This window comes from Cotesia glomerata, linkage group LG1 (assembly GCF_020080835.1).
Source record: "Cotesia glomerata isolate CgM1 linkage group LG1, MPM_Cglom_v2.3, whole genome shotgun sequence".
NCBI classification, from domain to species: Eukaryota; Metazoa; Arthropoda; class Insecta; order Hymenoptera; family Braconidae; genus Cotesia; species Cotesia glomerata.
This window is the reverse complement of record NC_058158.1, coordinates 29582994-29602929: the sequence shown is the minus strand read 5'-3', so window position 1 is coordinate 29602929 and position 19936 is coordinate 29582994. Positions and strand designations below refer to the sequence as shown.

Genomic DNA, 19936 nt, shown 5'->3' with positions numbered 1-19936 from the left:
GACATTGTATTGCATGAATGTCCAAGCAACCAATTGAGGTGGCCAATTCCATCCGCATAGTGCCGAACGCCACGAAATTCAAGAATGCGTGTCGATAATATTAACCCGGACGGTATGTCACTCTGACCGCAAGGCAAACTAATATTCAAACTATTATAATTAATCGTATCATATAATAATATTTATCTTTCGATTTATGTCATCCTCATTCTTTATTCGATTAATGTTTGTTTGTAGAAACATATTAGAAATTTTTTGGATTTATATATCGTTGGCTATTTCCCCTCAGGAGTGCTTTTGATCTAAAATAAACATGTCTGTATCAAATAAATGAATAATTTTTTTTTTAAACTCGATCAATAAAATAAAGCAGACTATTGAAGTTTTAACGGCTGAAAAAATAACTGAAAAAAATTGTATATACCCTCGGGGTGTAAAGATCACCTGGTAAATGGAGACTAATGCAAAAGATCAAGTCACCCGAAAATTTTTGAGTGCATCGTACTGTGATTTCTATGAAAAAAACTTATCATAAAAATATATGTTGATACATAAATAATTAATGAATAATAAATAAAACTTCATAAAAAATTTTTAATAGCTATCTTTTGGCACATTTTCGTATATATTTTCACTCCAATTTAAATATATTAAAAATAAATAAGAAAAAAATTTAAGAAAATATGAATAAAAATATTTTTTACATTTTTCTAATTTCTTTTACATATTATTAATTTATTTTCAATAAATATTTTCATATTTCAACAAATACTTTGAATATAAATTTTTTTTCACGACGATTATACAGTTATACATAATCACAGTGTGTTAATATAAGTTTCACACATATCCAGATCTAACGGCGTACAAGAATGAAGGTAGCAGAGGGGGTCGTTAGCTGTATCCAACATACAATGGGCAAAGGAATAGTTGTAGAGAAGCCCGGTGGGTTGGCAACCCCTCTCGAGGTATTATAACCGGGTGGTGCGTGTAGTGTGTCTTTACTTTTTAACTTTAAATACGTTAGTACCAGTTGGTGCGGCAATGTAAGAGGTTGTCGTCTATTTATTGCTCGACTATATAAATTTTATTACACTCCTATTATCTTCCATCGAATAAAACTAAAAAACACGGCTGGTGACCGTTTTTTTTTGTAATAAAAAATATAGTGCTAAAAAATAAAAAAAAATATAATAATTTTTTTCTGGCGTTAAAATAACAACGACAGCAGTTTAAAAGTTTTTATCAATGTTTGTGCAAATAAGTTTGATAATACAAATGAATATTTAACGAGTAAAAAATATCAATAGAGGAAGTGCATACACCGGGAAAGACTATAATAAAAGTTATAATCGTAAAGTGGCACCATTTGCGAATAGTGTTCGTGACAGCTCGAAGCGCGATATACCAACTAAACGAGGAGCGCGTACTTTCACGCTGAAAATATACGCAACGGTATTCTCTATTCTCCTCCACCCATCGCTCGACACGATCTAGACAAACGAGCCGACGACATCCAACGGGTCGAAGGGCGATTATATATAAATATATACGATATACAATACATATAAAGTATAAGAATAACTCTATACTTATTATATATATATTGTATATATCTATTGAGAGTCGCGGCAAGTCAAGACCGTGCGACGATAATCTCTGCAGTTAGAGCTTTGCTAAATCGCCCACGAGCCTTCAAGCTAGAAAGTCCACATTATTATTCTCTTTTTATTCCAGTCCCTCTTGCTCCCTTTCTTCAATTCCTTTTCCTTTATTTTATCCTTTATTACCTTTTTGATCTCCGTTTCCGGTTTCACTAATCGGGTTGATATGACGCTTAATGTAATTCTCAGTCAGCGTCAGTCTAATAAAAGCTATATAATATATACCTTGGTGCATATTTTAAATAAACTACAGATTAAAGTACTATACGGCTTCATACTTGTTCTTGCTAATTCCTCTTCTTTTTTATTTATTTATTTATTTTTTCCTTCACGTGTTTGAATCTTCGCCGCAGCTGCACGTGAAGCCTTTTAAAGTGTGTTATTGATTTATACATGCTTTTAAATTTTATTATCCGCATTTTTTCGCACGGAAAAATTCACCTATTCAAATGAAATAATATTTTGATTGATTTCAAGCGTTAAATTCTCATATTTATTTGACGTTTTAATATTTTTCAATCAGTCAAAACGCACAAAGCTTTTTTTTAACTCATTCTGAACCAATAAACCAGATTAAAATGCTTGAAAATTATTTCGATTGGACATCGGTAAAAAATTAGAGTAGTCTTATACTCAAAAAAATTCGTGAATTGGATGATTTTTAATTGATTTAATTACACTGTAGTGAAATTTATTTCAAGGAGGGTTTTTTTAATTGAAGAATGAAAATGAATAGAACGTGATATGATTGCTAAGTACTGTACATAAAGTTAATTTTAGTCATGAACATGAATTCACAATAAGTACACTGTGATCCATGTGCGTCATAGTTACGCATAAAAAATTCAATAAAAATAAAGCCTCGGTATTATATTACGATTCTGGCAGTTCAGGCCAAGTCGTATTATTATTATTAATTCCATTCATTTAAATTACACACTAACACACTCTTGACTATTAGACCTTTGATAATACAGTTTGTACAGTTTATACAGTAGTGTTTGAATAGTCTTCGTCGTGGCTTACGTGGGTGGAGATCAGTATTAGTATGGATGACGCAGAGAAGTGAATGCTCCTCGTGGCAGTAGACAGACAGCAGTCTGCGACTCGCGACCACTATAACTTTTCTCCTTTAAATCACACTCCAGCCTTTATTCTTATCCGACAAAATTACAAACTCCAATAAAATATCATATTATTAGTATAACAATATTTATATGAATTTATATAAAAATTCAGGATTTTCGGACTTTTTTTCATCCAAAACAATTAAATTTATCGAAAAGAAACAAATGACTTGTAACTTGATGCCCGGTGACAACAATTTTAAATTTTTTATTCATATAACTTTTGTGATTTCAAACTCTTTTGTTGTTGTCTACATTCGTTTGCCCTCCGCGAGTGTGTTCCCTTTGTTCGATTTTAAAACGGTTATTCCGTACAGGACACAATCCCCCACGTTGACATCCCAGTGAATTTAGTGTTTTTATTTTTCATTCTTTGTGAACCACAACTCAATTTTCAGTTTGACATTTTTTCAGCAAAAAGTAAAAACCTGAAATACTTGAATATTTCAAGTGAAAAATTAATTAAACAAAAAAAACTTTTAAACGAAAAAAATCACCGACTAAAATGATATAAATTATGTAATTTTTATTACGACATAAATCTTTGAAATAAAGTTTTGTGATAAAAGATAAGAAGGATAAATAATTTGACAACAGCTGGTGTTTGATAAGAAAAAAAAAAAGAATAGACTTCTTTAAAAATAATAAGAACCTAATGAAAAATATGACACGAAACAGGCAGCAGATTTTTCCTATCGGCCCCTTTGCCACTCTCAGACGAAAACTCCTCAGGGATAAACTCGTCAAAAGGTATTGTAAGGTTTATCGTTATCTCAAATTTATGTTTTACTTTTTTGTTTTATTGTACTTACTGTAGATTTTTTTGCTTTAAAACCCTCAAGGATAAGACTCAGACATAGACGTAAATTCTTCACTTCCGTATAAATTGCATAGCGTATAGCGTAAACGTATTGAGGCCCGATGTCGTGACACAGCGATTTATCGCCATTCTCCAAAGAACGTTTGACCTGAATCCAAAGCTACACCGCCGCCGATGGGGACGACCATTACATATATATATATGTATAAATATAACATATATAGATGGGGCGAAAAGACACTCCACTCTTTCTCGTCATCATTTCTCTTTTACACACGACGACAAAATCCCCTCTATACTATACTATTATATAGTACATTCTCAGCTCTGCACCGAGTGTGATATGGCCTGTACGGTTTAAATCAAACGTGTAATAAAGTGTCACGCTGATCGAGTAATATCTCAAAAGTCAATACTCATGAATATATAATCCACTTCTCACTCTTCAACCTTAAATTTTATTTTTTACGATCGCGTATGTGACAATCGAGAAAAACTGTCGGAGTAATATTTATTAGTATGATCTTTGATTTGTTAGAGCTTTAATTTATCAAGAAAAATTTATAAAATTGATCAAAATTTTTTTTTTTTTAATACATAATTTAAAATTTTTTTCATCCATTTTAAAACTCAACATTTAAAAAATATTATCTCTGAAAACACTAGCGGAATTTAACTTTTAAATTTCGGGTAAAGAGAAAACAATTACCTAAACATGAGTGGCTAGGTCAGGCATGAGAATTCATGAAGAAATCATGTCCTTCCAACCGTTATAACCTGACCTAGGTTATACAGTATCCACTCCCCCCTTTTTATTATTCCCTCTTTCTCTCTCTATTACTATCTCTCTTTCTCTCTCCCTCTTTCATCAACTGGCTCCTCGGGCTATAAAATTGAGGGTCAAGTTGGCCCTCAATTCCTCCTTCACATCATGCAGCCCTCCATCAAATCGTCTCGAAAAATTCCAATAAAAATCCTTGACATTTCCTCTCGAAGTTAAAATAAAAAAACTAAACATGAAAACCGTCCAAATAATCTTTTGACCTGCGTTATTGGTTTAAGGGTAATTGATTCAAAAGCTTTTTAAATTTTTCATCTGCACTTTCAAACTTCCGTCCATTTACCGACGTAAACATTATTACCGAAAAAAGTTTTATTTATAAATATATATATTGGAATTATAGATTTTCATTTTAACAAGAAAGTTATCCAAGGAAATAAAATTATAAAAGTTTGTTTCAAAAATTAATCGAATATTATTTATTTCAACTCCAGCTGAATTATGATATATAATCATAAATAAAGGATCAAATTTATGAAAATTGAATTCTGAGTAATTATTCTCTAGAACCAATCGTAATTAATTTAAAATTTTATATTTTCTACTTCCAATTATCAACAATCGAGTTGCTCATCCCACGTCTTGAAAAGTTCCTCGGTATCTAAGAGAGCGTCTATAATCCTATTGAAGTTTGGAAACTCCTACAAGGGTTTGCCAAGGATTTTACTGGTTATACGAGCGTAGTACCGGTAGGTCTTCTCGGTTAAGCTTATCCTTGTACTAGCAATGCAGTAAAGTACTTTGGTATGCGGTACATACAAGAGTACTCAATGCTAATCTTTCAATCGTTATCTTAAATCTAAACTCACAACTTGCGTTCATTCCTATTTGGTAGCTCTCCACAGTATTGCGCTGATAATATCAATGATTCACAATGATAATAAATATTCAGTGCAAATATTCACGCTTAAATAATAATAAGTTGTGAAAAATTTTCTAATATGATCATACGTACCCATATATAATTTTTCAATTATATAATTTCGAAAAATTTTGCTATTTTCTGACTCAGTTCATCGAGCCGATTCAAAAAATACATATGGTTCAAAACTTTATATCGATGGTCTAATTAGCAATTTGTCTAACTCCTTATTTTTTAGAGGGTGATTTTTTAACATTTTGATGTAGTAATAATCCAATTATAAATTATTTGAATGATTCAAACTTAAATATTATATCTCTATTAGATATTAATGATATTAAATGGTTTTTTAAAGTGATAATAAATTTTGAACTATATATATATATATATATACGATATAACGCAGTTTATCCGGACGATAGTGTCTCTAATTCGTAATGGATCTTCTCCAAACTCAACATACTTAATTTTTCGACGAATATCAAGGTCAAGTTCAAAAATGAGCTTAATTGGTCAAGTAGTTCAGAAATTACAGGGTTTCAAAATTTTCAAAATCGTAAAAATTCATGCTTTGGCAGTTTCTTTCACGGATAACTTTTTAATGAAATAACTTATCGAATTTTTGTAAGAAAAAAAAAAGTTTATTTTTTTATTTAAGTAAATTTTACTTGATTCAAGTTAATTTTTTTTCAGGGTAATGGTTTTTCACGAATCTAGTTTTAAAGACTAATATAGTCTGGTATGGCCATATATGTCTAGATCAAGCCGGATAAAAAAAAATGGCAATATCAGGAATTTTTTCACAGGAAAAAAAAATAATAATAATAAGAATCCCTACAATAAAAATACATGAGAGTGTGAAGTTAATCAATAGTCGAAACTCACAAAAAAATGGGACCTGATTCCTTATTGGTCGAAATTAAGGCGCGCGTGTAGCGCGCTATTTAAATTTCTAGTAATAATAATAATGATGATGAGAGCATGGACAATTGTAGTTGTATTAAACTTATCAGAAATTCTATTGTAACTAGGTGTTTTCTATCTTGACAGAAATGTCATCAAAGAAAAGTCCAAAAGGCTTCTGTACAATTCAACCTAACTCGGTCACAAACTATAAATAAACGTCCATATAAATACATATACATATTACCTACATGTGTGAGAATATACTTCGATCAGCACCTAAGAAAGAAGAGTTTGAAAACGTTTTGATAGCTCAGGTTGACAATGTCCAAAAAACGTAACTTTTCTTCAGTGTCGCTAGACTCAAACGTAGGTACGTAGATACATAAGTACTACTTTAATCTCCAATACAACTGTCTGGAAAGTGAGACGGCACTTGTGAATGTCAACTTGTTCGCGAGAAAAGGGTATAGAATAGGCGACTTGAGTAAACCTATCGGATCTCTCGAGATAAGGCATACAAAGGGTATTCTCTTTTGTGTTATAATATCTCTGTTAAAAAGTCTTTGACTAGTGACAACTTAACCTACTTTGTAGCTGAGCTTTTTTAATTTGTTTGTAAAAAGAATTCTTTTATTTTTTTTTTCTTTTTATTTTGTATCTGAACCACCGATTGTTCTTTTGACGAAACGAAGATAAAAAATTTTTCAGTTGCCTAGCGAAAAAATTATAAAATGCTTTCTATGCAAATACGAAAAGAAACGGTTCTCTAAAATTTACTGAAAATGTTGTTTTAACTCCCCCTCGAGGTAATAAAAAATAAATTAAAATTTATTTAAGCAATATATTAAAGTTTAACTGTTTTAATTTAATGCAAAAACTAGTATATATTAAAAAGGCACCTTGTGGCCTATAAACCAACATCGCTAGGGTATGTTATGTCACTTGAGTTACTCGAGGTAGCTCCATGAACGTGTCTAGAAACTGTGGGACAATTTCCCGCGTAAATACGAGATCTTGGTTGTCGTAACTTAGTAATGTGTCGTTACATAGCTCTGAAATTTGCATTTTACGGGATCACGTTTTCATCAGGTCACCGAGGATGGATAGAGAACCAACATTGAATTTGAACTGCCACCAAACTACATATAGACACAGACAAACACAGACATAGACATATTTTTATATAAATCTTTGTATGCTCATATTATACACATGTATATTTATTTCACAAAAAACTAATAAAATCCGTCAGTTTACTACTCTGGGAGATCCATTTGTTACCTTTATGTTCTCGTTAAAAAGCTCTTACATTTAAACATAAATATTCATCTCTTGAAACTCAAAATCTCTGCACGGTGTAAAAAACTAATACCCGCAAAAAATATCATATAATTCGAACTTTCAAGCACATTTACATATCTTTATTAATAAAATATTGTGTTCAGATTTTTTTTATTATCTTTAAATTAAATCATACGATCTCATACTCGGAGCTAAAAAAAAAATAAATAGAAAGGTGTGCATTTTGTTTTCTAGTTTCCAGTTTTTTTTTTTTTATTTTTTTATTACGAGAGACGTTTTTTGTACGTTAGCATATTGTCGAGTAATTTCAAGCTCGTTATGCTCGAGCAAATGATTCCTCAGCAGAAATAAAATTAAAAAAACATTCTCTAGTCTTTATTATTCTCGTTAAAATCTTATTCACCTTTGATAATTTCTTTTTCACAACTACGAAAAATAATTAAATTACATGTTCACTTTTATAATGTTAATTATCTCATTTCATTCAGAAGCCATACTACATAAAAAAAAAAAGCTATAAACAAAATGCCTAATAAACTGAGTGGTAGATTTTTAATTACCAGCAGAATTCAAAGAACTAATTATGCGGTAGTTTTAAATTAAGAGCGAAAGGAAAACTTGAGAGCGGGAAATTTGAAAAATTGCGCGCGTGACAAGTTAGAAACACACTTGACTTATATGTCTCTATCGATTTGGTGTGATAGCTCCTCGTACCCGTACGGGCGAGCCGCGCATGGCGACGCCGTCGTCGCTCGGTCTTTAATCCTTCGCGACGCTCTTGACGTAGAAACAGTGAATACCAAAGCCCTTAAGCATAACTCAACTTGGACGTATCGAGATTAGATAATTTAGACTCGCCTGTCTATAATAAAAATTACCGTCGTACGTTTAATTATCACTAGAAAAAAAAAAAAAAATAGTTCCTCAGTTGTGTTGTTCAAAAATCTCCATGTGAGCCCGGATGCGAAACGTGCAGTGCTGAAATTCAAATAAAACAAATGTTGATCATGTGATCAGTGAATAAATCTCAGCGAGTTATTTTTCTTAACTTCCAACTATAGTATAAGTAAGTTTAGTCACCAACGCTGTAAAACGAGTTACGATAAGATTACAAACCCACTGACCTACATTTAATAGAGTTATTTTTCTGCCACGCCCAATGACACTTTAATTTTTCTATTTTTTTGTTTTTGCGTCACTTAATAAAATGAAATTAAACTCCCACGGAAAAATAGCCGTAGGTATGACGTAAAGATTCGCATCGAAGCAATAACTTTGCGATCATAATAGTACTAGTGGTTTGATGGTGGGAGGCGAATTCTTTGCTAAGTTACAGGTGGCATTACCACCACAATTGCTTTATCACATTGCACACGCGCTCACGCATTTATTACCACGCATGTTTATATTATATTACAACAAGCATTCATTCAATAAATGTATGACATTTTTATAAATTATTTATGATCAATTTTAAATTTTAACAACCTTTTAATAAAAATGATAATGTTTTTATTCTTTATCACTGCGTTAATTTAACCTTTCACTGCATATTTAATTTTTTTTTTTTTATTATTAGTTTATACATTCTTTAGTATTTTAATCGATATTTATAAAAAACTAAAAGTTTGAATAAAAAAAAAGTTATTAATTATTTTTTAGCTACAACTTATTAACATTTTTGCTTGATATCAATATTACTTTATTGAATTTAATTAAAAACTTATTTTTCATTAAAAAATTTTAATTTAGATGATAAACTTTATTTTTATTATAAATTTTATAGTTTTTTTTTTTAAATAAATATAAAATCGACAAAATAGTATGTCGAATAAAATTTTAAAATATTTTTATATAAAGAGATTTTCGTGACGAGAGTGGGCTTGCGAGGGATTAAATTAGGTAGCTATTGTTGGTATCGACTATTGACAAAGTACCATCAATGTAACCGTGTACACTCGAGCTACTGGAAATGATTGGTCATAAATACTTAATCAACTATGATCGATTCGACAAGCAAAATTGCAAAAGCTCTTGAATAAATTACGCGTAATGTAACCTATAGGACGCATTACAAACTCAACAATGCGATGGATGTCGATGAGTATCATTCTAAAAATATAATTACATGCTATCGTTTTAATTATAATTAACATTAATTGAGAGTTTAATTACCCCAAGTCAGTCATGCATTCTGTTTGGTAATTAAGCCCATGCGGAAGTTACGAGAAGAATGACTTTTATTTATAATTTTTATTATCGTATGATTGCGATGTCACGCATTGTATTGACTAATTTTAATTATAAGTTACCGTAAAAATTTATCAACCGTGGATGTAATTTAATTAATAATTACGGCGTTTATTATTTATAACTTATTAAAATATGTATTTGAAATTGATACTTTTATCAATAACACACCTGAAAATAATTAACGCTTATATGAATAATTTTTGGGTTATTGAATTGAAAAAAAATGGAAGGATTTTTAATTTAATATGATAATAAAAAAAAAAGAATATTTAACAGCCTGTGCAAAAAAAATTGTATTATGATGAATTTTATTCTTTACAATCATGTTTCTAAATAAAAACGATTTTATATATGAATTAATCATTAAAATATTTTAATTTTCTTACTAAATAGAAAAAAAAAGTGAATCGAATTTCATGAATTTTTTTATACAGTCGAATAATTGGAATGATTTTTTTATCAAATTTATTTTCATTATAAAGTCATATTTATTTGAAAACATAAATTTATGAATGAAATTCTTAACACATTTTACAAAAATTAGATTAATTATCGCACTTAAAAGTCCTTCCAAAAAGAACCACTAAAGTGCATTAGCATTTTTGAAAAATTTTGAATTGCTACAATTTCTGAAGTATTCGATCGATTTGAACTATCTTCAAACTTCATTTCGTAAATCATCTAAAGAATAACTATGTTGAATTTGATAAAGATCTAGTAAAAATTTAAAACCCTATCGCTGTGACAAGTCGAGTTATATCGCCTGAATACATACATATAAAAACTTTTGAACCGAAGATACTTCTTAACCTACTTTGACGGTGACCGGGTTCTATATCCGCGGACAAAATATCCCCAACAAAATATCCTTGTCAAAATATCCTCGGACAAAATATCCTTAAGACGAAAAATCCACCGGATAAAATATCCATGGATAAAAAATCCGTGGACAAAATATTCTTAAGCTCAATAATATTTTTAATTTAATAATAATATTTTTAATATTAAAAATTTGTTAAATTGACCCTCAATTATTTATTGAAAATCTATTAATGTCGAAAAACCACACCCCAAAACCCATGTTAAAAGGGCGCAACACGATTACTCGCGTTTGTGTTCGTCTAATATCAAATAAACACACACAATGCTTACAAGCATGGAATTTGAATGTTATTCATACATGTTCTAAATTAAAATAAAATTAATTAAAAAAAAAAATTAACTTTCATAAGAAATTTCTATCTAAAAAAAAAAAAAAAAAATAAATTTCAGTACGTAAAAATTTATTCGTATTTGATTTGTCAATTTTTCTATATTTTGTACACGGATTTTTTATCCGGCAGATTTTTTGCCCTAAGTATATTTTGTCCGGGATATTTTGTCGGAGATATAGAGTCATAGACCCACTTTGACAATCTCAGTGGAAAAATACGAAAATTTTTCAAAAATTTCATCATGAGAACAAAAATAATGGTTAGATTTCTATGAAATTTACTATAAAGCGGAAAAGATTATCAAAGATTTACCTCTTTCATTCTTTCTCATTAATTTTATAAATTATAAATTGGAACAAATGTCCGTTGAAAACTTACACAACATTTTCTTGTATGATCCCGTATACAGTATCTTGATAATGTAAACCAGTGAAACTTGTCTGCAATTATTTAAATCTTATCAAAGAGTAACTCATCACCATAATGTAATTTTAAACCTTATCAGCATACACATGCTGTCCATCTACATATTATCCGCATATACTAGATACATTTTACAAGCACATCAGTCTAATGAAACGTTATCAAATGGTGTATACTTGCGTCGCATCTACACAGATAGGTAACACTCTGAACATAGTAGCATGTACCTACTACGTACATATGCATATGCACATGTAACGTGTATAGTATAGTAGGTAAAGGCTATAACAAAACCATTCCCAAAGCCAGACTCTCTTGCTCTCCTCATTTACATCTGTTAGGTTCCGTTTAGTTTTGCATAATATGTCACCTGACATAACGTTAATGAAATTTCGTTGATACGTATGTGGCGTATTCACTCCTTGTCGCTCGATCTGCCAACTAATTTGAGCTCTTTGTCAGAGTGTATCGTACATTCCTCCGCTAGTATAGGATTACCTGGGAATACGAATTTTCGGTACATAAAGTGCAGAGATAGATAGATCTATATACCTATCCGCCAAATAGTTTGAAGATAATTTAATGGTGAAATAGTCCAGAGGTACTTGACGCTTTTACCAGAGTGGTTCAGTGAGGAGAAAACTCGGTTGGAGTGGATAGTTTGGTGAGTAAGCTTGTACATTAGGGGATAGAAATTCGCCACTACTCTATTAGTTGCACTGATCCTCGGTATTATTCAGAACTAAGTCAAGAACCCTTCTCCACTCACCGACTATAGTTTCATCTGTCTTTCTTGGTCTCTTTATCTTCTTGGTGGTCTTTCAGTCGACATAACTCGCTCCTCGAATCCCAATGAAGATCTCAATTAACGTGCTAATTTTACTAGTCCAATTCACGGTCCTTGTTTAAAACATTCAAAGAGACCTCAAACTCAATAAAGCACTCTTTTTAATAATTCAAACTTTTATGGGGTATAAAAGTACAAATTATTAACGCCCTGTCTTATTTTCTTACTTAGTATGTTGATGATAATCGTACGAATTTTTAAACTATTTTTATAATTCAAGAAATTAAAACTAATTTTTTTTTTAGTAACAAATATTAAATATTTATTAATAAAAATTATAATGTTTATAAAACTATCTCGTGAGCGTCAATTTTCTTAACTATTACAACTAGAAAAACAGTTTTTTAAAACTATGATTCTTAATTAATCTTCTCATCTAATAATATCAAATTTTTTTTTTATAAATAAATAAAATCTGAAAAATTAAGAATATTATTTATTTACTGTAAATTTTTAATTTTAAAATAGTGGACGTCATTAATTGGTACATAATAGTAAAGATGAATCTCATATTGACAGGGTCATAGCGTCTTTTTATTCAAGCATAAGTACGTTGTTAATCTCAACGGTAATCGCTAATACTCTCAGAACATAATGAACGGTAATCCCTAATACATGCGTATTATGGGCGTCAATAATCGGATCATTGAATTTTTCAACCCATTAATAATTAATATATCTGAGTAATCTATTTAATTCCTTACAATTAATTAATAAATTTTTTTGATCATCATTAAAAATTATGAATTTGATTAGAAAAAAGACTGATCAACTAATTATGGAAAAAAACAATTCAACAATGTTACATTTTAATACAATAGAAAAAATAAGATGATTAATAATTGGTGCTTTTACCTTATGTATAATAATAATATAATAATTCATTTTATTTTTAATTTCTTATTTATCACGTGTAAGAAGACTTTAATTTTAAGTGAGTCTCTAATTGCGGGAGTAAAATTTTTATCTCATTAAAATATTAATCTGCGTAATTTGAGGTAATGATAATAATAAAAATTATGTAATCGAGTAGAAGTGAGTGGGATATTGAAGTAAAAGAGTGGCAACCTGTTGCGCTGAATTTTATTGTATTTTTTGTAAAGAGTTGGCAACGATTGGACGCTATCCAGGATTAATATTGGTGTTTTTTTTTTTGCTATCCATTATAGTGAGGTACGCACGGTGATACTGAACAAGGGGACATCTGGATTAGGATTTAATATTGTCGGCGGCGAGGATGGTGAAGGGATCTTTATATCTTTCATCCTAGCCGGAGGACCCGCTGACACTAGTGGTGAATTACGACGTGGTGATCAAATTCTCAGTGTCAATGGAATTAATCTCAGAACAGCTACTCATGAGGAGGCTGCTGCCGCTCTCAAGGTATTAATTACTATCCATTTATTATATTTTTAAACAACCGGATTGAATGCCGGGATTATAGATCCTAGATAATATTTTTCTGGGAAATACGATCCTGATATTAATTTAATTTAACGGTTATTTATAAATTTTTGCAAAAAAAATTTTATTTATTATGAATTTTATATGAAATTAGCTGAATTTTTGGTTTTTTTAATTTTAAAGTAGTACGAACACCAAAGCAACTTTTGATAAAAGGCTTGATTTTTTTTTTAATATGAAGTTTAAATATGTCTAAAAAAATTCCGAAAATTTGAAGGAAATTACCGGATTATTTAAATAAATAATTAATTTTGAAGTTGAGCAATTTAACATTGGTCTTATGGGGTAACCTCCAAACTTTGATACATTTCTGTATTTTTCTCGTGAAACTGTCGGTGAATATTTTAAAAAAATTTATGGACAAAAGTAAATATATTAGTGATAAATTCAATTCAAAAAAATTTACACTTGCCCGACTAATAAAAGTGTATTAATTAAAAGAAAAATAAATTCTGCCGTTAGCCAATGTTAAATGTATATCGACATATTGAGAAAAATCATATGGTTACTGCTCTCCCCTTACCGCGCTAGAGTCGATACCTATCTTCACCCCGCCTAGCGCTTGTACTACCTTAATAATTTAAATTGAAAATATTGTGCTCACACCAAGATTTTTTTGAGGTTTTTTTAAAAATCTTATTAATAAAGTTTAAAGTAATTTTCAAATTTATATAAATTTTCATATTAATCAATTAAAAAGCCTCTTCAGAAAAAATGATTGAAAAATCGCTTTTTACAGCTTTTTAAATCCGTACACAGTAAAAAATTTTGAGTCATTTTCTACAAAAATTGTGTGTAAACGATACATTACAAGTACACATTTTTAGTTAGTTGATAGGTAAACACTTAATGTATTATTCACAAAAATTTTTGTACACAAAATTCTTTTTTACATAACGACGAAAAATTTTTCACTATATTTAACCGCTTAATTTAATTAAAAAAATATATATGTTTACTAATTAAAAATTTGTGTATGCTCAGGGTACTGGACAAACTGTAACAATCGTAGTACAGTACAAGCCCGAAGATTACAACAGATTTGAAGCAAAAATCCATGATCTTAAGCAACAACTTTCACAGCAAAATTTAACAACTGGTACTCTAATGAGGACCTCACAGAAAAAATCCCTCTACGTTAGGTAACATCTTAAATATCTGCTAAATATTTTCTGGAGCGTATTTTCATTATTTATCACCAGATATTAACTTCCATTGTTACTTTTTTGATTAACCAGGGCTCTGTTTGACTACGATCCGAACAAAGACGATGGTCTTCCGAGCCGCGGACTGGCTTTTCGGTACGGAGAAATATTGCACGTGACGAATGCCAGTGATGATGAATGGTGGCAAGCGAAAAGAGTCACCCCTCATGGGGACGAAGAGGGTCTGGGTATCATCCCTTCGCGCAGACGATGGGAACGAAAACAAAGGGCCAGAGATCGTTCCGTTAAATTCCAGGGTCATATGCCTGTTATTCTAGACAAGGTAAACAATTCATTAAAACAAACTTTTATTTAAACTAGTTGTAATTAAATTACTTTTAATTACAGCAATCAACACTCGATAGGAAAAAGAAAAACTTTTCCTTCAGCAGAAAGTTTCCGTTTATGAAGAGTAAAGACGACAAATCCGAAGATGGCTCCGATCAGGAACGTGAGTACTTTAATTCGCTTTTTAAGTTTACTTTAAAAAAAAAAATCAAAATATAATTAATAAATCTTGGTATAAATGTATATAAATAATCAAATTTGTTTGCACGACCGGTATTTGCACGTACGGTATATGTTTATTATTAAATTAGCGTCGTAATAATTAATAATTAATTAAATAATTTTATTACAATACTACCTTACCCTAATGACAAATTAAAAATTATAAATATGTATTATATTTTTTAAACTATAATAATATACGTCCCATCTACAATAACAACAAAACAATTACACAGCAAAACTAGCGTAAGAAAAAATTATTTTTCGTTTTTTTTTTTTTTTTTTTTTTTACTAAATGTACATATAGCAAAATATATTCCAATTACCCTTAATGATGATTAAAATCCAAACACCAACAGAGTATGCTGTCAATACAATACCAACTGAAATAAAAATTCCGAATGAGCTTATTTGTGTATATTTTTAAAAAATTATTTTTTTTTTATAATTGTTTCATTTTTTTTGTACTTGTGATACGTGACATGTCTTTTGTTTTGCCTGCTTGTGTAGGGTCGCCCACAACACCTGAGAATGAAAACGATCCTACTCGTAAGTATTTTATGTAAACCATTTGCCACTCACATTTAAACATACATACTCTCTTAAAAATATATAAATACTCTCATCCTGTCCTCGAACTTTCAAATTATCGATCTTCATTACATTAATTACACTAATTATTATAAGCAAATTAACATACAAAGTCAAAGTTCCTTTGTTTGTACTTTTTTCACCGTAAATATTCAGCTTATAAATACTCAAGACTCCTCTATAATTATTTTAATCAAATTCTAACACACTTCTGTATGTCTCCAATTGTCTTATTGTTTGTCTATTCAGCTTGCTGTTCTTATTAAATATAAATATGTCAGGGTGGTGCTTTGATATAATTTAATTATATTTTATTTGTATTTATATATTCAATTTTAATTTTATTTACTCTGTTAATTATTTATTTAATTTCATCATTAATTTTTTAAATATTTTTGGATCATGCTAGTGTAGTATAGAAGTAGTCAAAAATAAATATTTAAAGCGATTAATTATTATTATTCAAAGACGACATTGTAGTTTCACATTTAGACGGCTTTCACGTTATTATTCAATTGTCAATCTAATGTGTTTTAGCATTCATGCTGTGCTATACCCAGGACGACACTAATACTGAAGGTAATATCACATAAATGTCAACCGAGTTTATATTTATTCTAACATCTCATGAAAATATTCCATATATAATAATAATATTAGTGATTACAATAATAATCGCAACTATAAGTAATAAATTATTTATATTAACAATTAGCTTTTTAATGGGTTAATATTGCACACAATAAACATCTATTGTGTGCAAAATCATAAATGCCCAGGCTTTAAAAAATTCAACCGAGTAGTTTATTATTTTTTAATGCTTTTGTAGTTGTCTTTTGTGTTTGTTGAAATTATTTTTTTTTTTTTTTAATTATTATTCTGTTTATTTTATTTACTGTTTTTGTTACCTAGTTTAATTGGTATAATTTGTTGTTCATATTCATAAAAAAAAAAAAAACAATGTCATTTTATTGGTGTCTATTATTTATTTTTCTTGTTATTTAATAAAGATTTGTCATCCGTCGCAGGAAGTAAAGAAATTTTATATCGCGTTGAACTACCCTATATGGAAGAACTGACTTTAGTTTATCTGGAAAAGGAGGACGATGAAAATAATGTTGATCTTTGTAAGTCATACGTGTGAGACAAAGTGTGAAAAATGACAAAAAAAAAAAAAAAAAAAACAATACAAAAAACTAATAATGCTTCCATATAAAAATTTGTCAAATTCTATAAATTTTATTATTAAACATAAATTTATTATTTTTTTTATTGAGAACTCCGTGCAAATAGGACAGTCGCGGTACGCATGTCTCGAAAATTTTTTTTTACTAAAAATACTTTTCTCGAGAAACGAAGAAAAGTTTAAATATTTTAAGTAAAGAATGTAACATTAATTTTATAAGATAAATTAGTCTAATTATTAAGAAAAAAAAGTTTTCAGTAAGAAATTGTTTTGAAAAACTAACAAAATGTTTAACAAAATTTTTATTGAACCTTTTTATTTACTTTGGTATTGTAAATTTTTTTTAGGTAGCGAAGAAAACGTACTATCTTACGAGCCTGTTCAACAAATGACCATTCAGTACACTCGCCCTGTGATAATATTGGGACCGTTGAAAGACCGCATAAACGACGATCTTATTTCCGAGTTTCCGGATAAATTTGGAAGCTGTGTACCTCGTAAGTTTATACATTTAATATTTGTTATTAATGTACTTTTTTTTAAGTTTAGTTACGCATGTACTGAAATAACTCACCGTGAGATGAGTATTTAAATGATTCATCGTTATTTTTATATCTTAGACACGACGAGAAGTAAACGAGACTATGAGGTTGATGGCCGCGATTATCATTTCGTTGCGTCGAGGGAACAAATGGAGAGAGATATTCAGAACCATTTGTTTATTGAAGCTGGCCAATATAATGACAATCTTTATGGTACTTCCGTAGCTTCTGTGCGAGAAGTTTCCGAAAAGGTAAATTATTTTTATTTTCTTCAAATGAATTATAATGCTATGCACTGGTAAAAAATTAACTTTACTCAGCAGAAATAATTTTAAACCAAGAGCATTGTTTTGAATAATAACACTTAAAAAAAAAAAAAAAGTTCTTCTATTAAGGTAGTTGTCGTGGTTAAAAGGCATACCGTAAGAAAATTCTAACTTTTTGTATACTCATTAAGAACATGATGATACAATTACCTTAAAAATTTTAAGTCGATTGACCACCTATAACCCGAGATGAATTCAATTAAAAATTAGATATTTAACATTGATTGTATGCTCTCAGCAGTCCTGTACCAGTTTCTTAGTTATAAAAAAAAATTAACTGTCAGAAACTTTCAAAAAACTGACAGTCTTTTAATGTATTTGTTGTGAATTTAAAAAAAAAAAAACAAAAATTTTTGACCGTCTAATTACTTATAAATAACGGATTAAAGTTCAACAATTTATGAAAGAGAAACAATTGTATGGGTTGCTTCTCTACGGGTACAGTTTTGCGTAAAAATTATGGATTACTTAGCTACAAGCTCATATACTTTTGCGGTGCGTATAATCTGTAATTTTTTGACAATATTGTACCATGACAACTACCTTAAAAAAATTTTCATGACGTAAAAATGCAAATTGTTGATAATAAGTCAAATTGATCAAAATTTTTTTAGTACTTAATTTAAATTAAGTTATTCTTATGCTTATATAGATAATGAAGATATATAATGATATTTTTTTTTTGGTCAAAAATATAATAAAATTAAATGGTTCATTTCAAAAAAATTTTGTCTAGAAGTAAAATTTACTAGAATTAAAAATAATTTTTTAATTAAAGAATTTTTCTGCATAATAGAAAAAAATTAAATTTTTCAAAATTTTCTTTTCTTGATTCGAACTTTTTTTTTTTTTTTTTTTTTTTCATTAATAAGTTGTAAAATAATTTAGAGCAAAAAAATATATTCATGATTGTTTTTAGGGTAAACATTGTATTCTGGATGTAAGTGGTAATGCAATAAAGAGGTTACAAGTTGCTCAACTCTATCCAATTGCCATTTTCATCAAACCTAAATCTGTTGAATCGATTGTGTAAGTATAAATATATTTTGAATAGAAAAAAAAAAATAAAAATGAAGGCTTGATAAATTAATTGAACCATTAAAATATTTCAGGGAAATGAACAAAAGAATGACTGAAGATCAAGCCAAGAAAACATACGAGCGGGCATTAAAAATGGAGCAAGAATTCGGCGAATACTTTACCGGTAAGGAACGATATTTCTCTTTCTTTTATGAATTTATTGTCATTATTGTGAAAATAAATTGAAATTATTATAACCAATTGTTTGAATCATATTTACAGCGGTTGTACAAGGAGATACACCCGAGGACATTTACGTAAAAGTAAAGGAAGTTATCGCCGAACAATCAGGACCGAGCATTTGGGTACCATCTAGGGATCAGCAACTGTGACGTCCTGCCCCCAATGCGCCTCAAGGTCCGAATTCATGGACCGTACCACCAAGGCGTAACGAATAATGATGATAATAAAAATAACGATAACAATAATGATGATAAAAATTAAATTAACAATTATCAAATTAATGCAGCTTGACTAATACGCCTTTATATTCTTCAAGTAGCATAAATTGATCCGAGACGCGTCGAAAATTGAACAAATAATAAATATTAAATGTCTCGCTAATAATATAATTGATTTTAATTCAATTTTATTGTTAAAATTATTAATAAATACGGTATTAATTGTTGTTAACGAGTGATTCATTTAAAATCACAAATAACAGCAGAAAAAACTATTATGGAGTGAAACAAATAAGTATTCTTCAGTTCTTGCGTAGTTTAGAACTGATATGAACGGTATTTTATGATCATGATCACGCAAATTATTAAGTA

General features: G+C 29.4%; 1 protein-coding gene across 10 annotated transcripts in view; it reads left to right on the top strand.

Annotated features, from left to right (window-relative positions):
* Positions 1-19693, top strand: part of LOC123258506 (disks large 1 tumor suppressor protein) — a 308892-nt gene extending 289199 nt beyond the window's left edge. For 4 of the 10 annotated variants that reach the window (XM_044718637.1, XM_044718608.1, XM_044718565.1 and 1 more), the window contains 12 exons: positions 13429-13642; positions 14708-14865; positions 14962-15211; positions 15277-15379; positions 15949-15987; positions 16567-16608; positions 17040-17156; positions 17563-17712; positions 17836-18008; positions 19003-19112; positions 19196-19287; positions 19386-19693. In XM_044718637.1, the coding sequence (XP_044574572.1) occupies positions 13429-13642; positions 14708-14865; positions 14962-15211; positions 15277-15379; positions 15949-15987; positions 16567-16608; positions 17040-17156; positions 17563-17712; positions 17836-18008; positions 19003-19112; positions 19196-19287; positions 19386-19495 (1558 nt within the window). In that variant the 3' untranslated portion in view covers positions 19496-19693. The remainder of the gene's footprint in view (positions 1-13428; positions 13643-14707; positions 14866-14961; positions 15212-15276; positions 15380-15948; positions 15988-16566; positions 16609-17039; positions 17157-17562; positions 17713-17835; positions 18009-19002; positions 19113-19195; positions 19288-19385) is intronic. The other 6 variants (XM_044718575.1, XM_044718599.1, XM_044718591.1 and 3 more) reach the window with 6 other exon arrangements.
* The last annotated feature ends 243 nt before the right edge of the window (positions 19694-19936 follow it).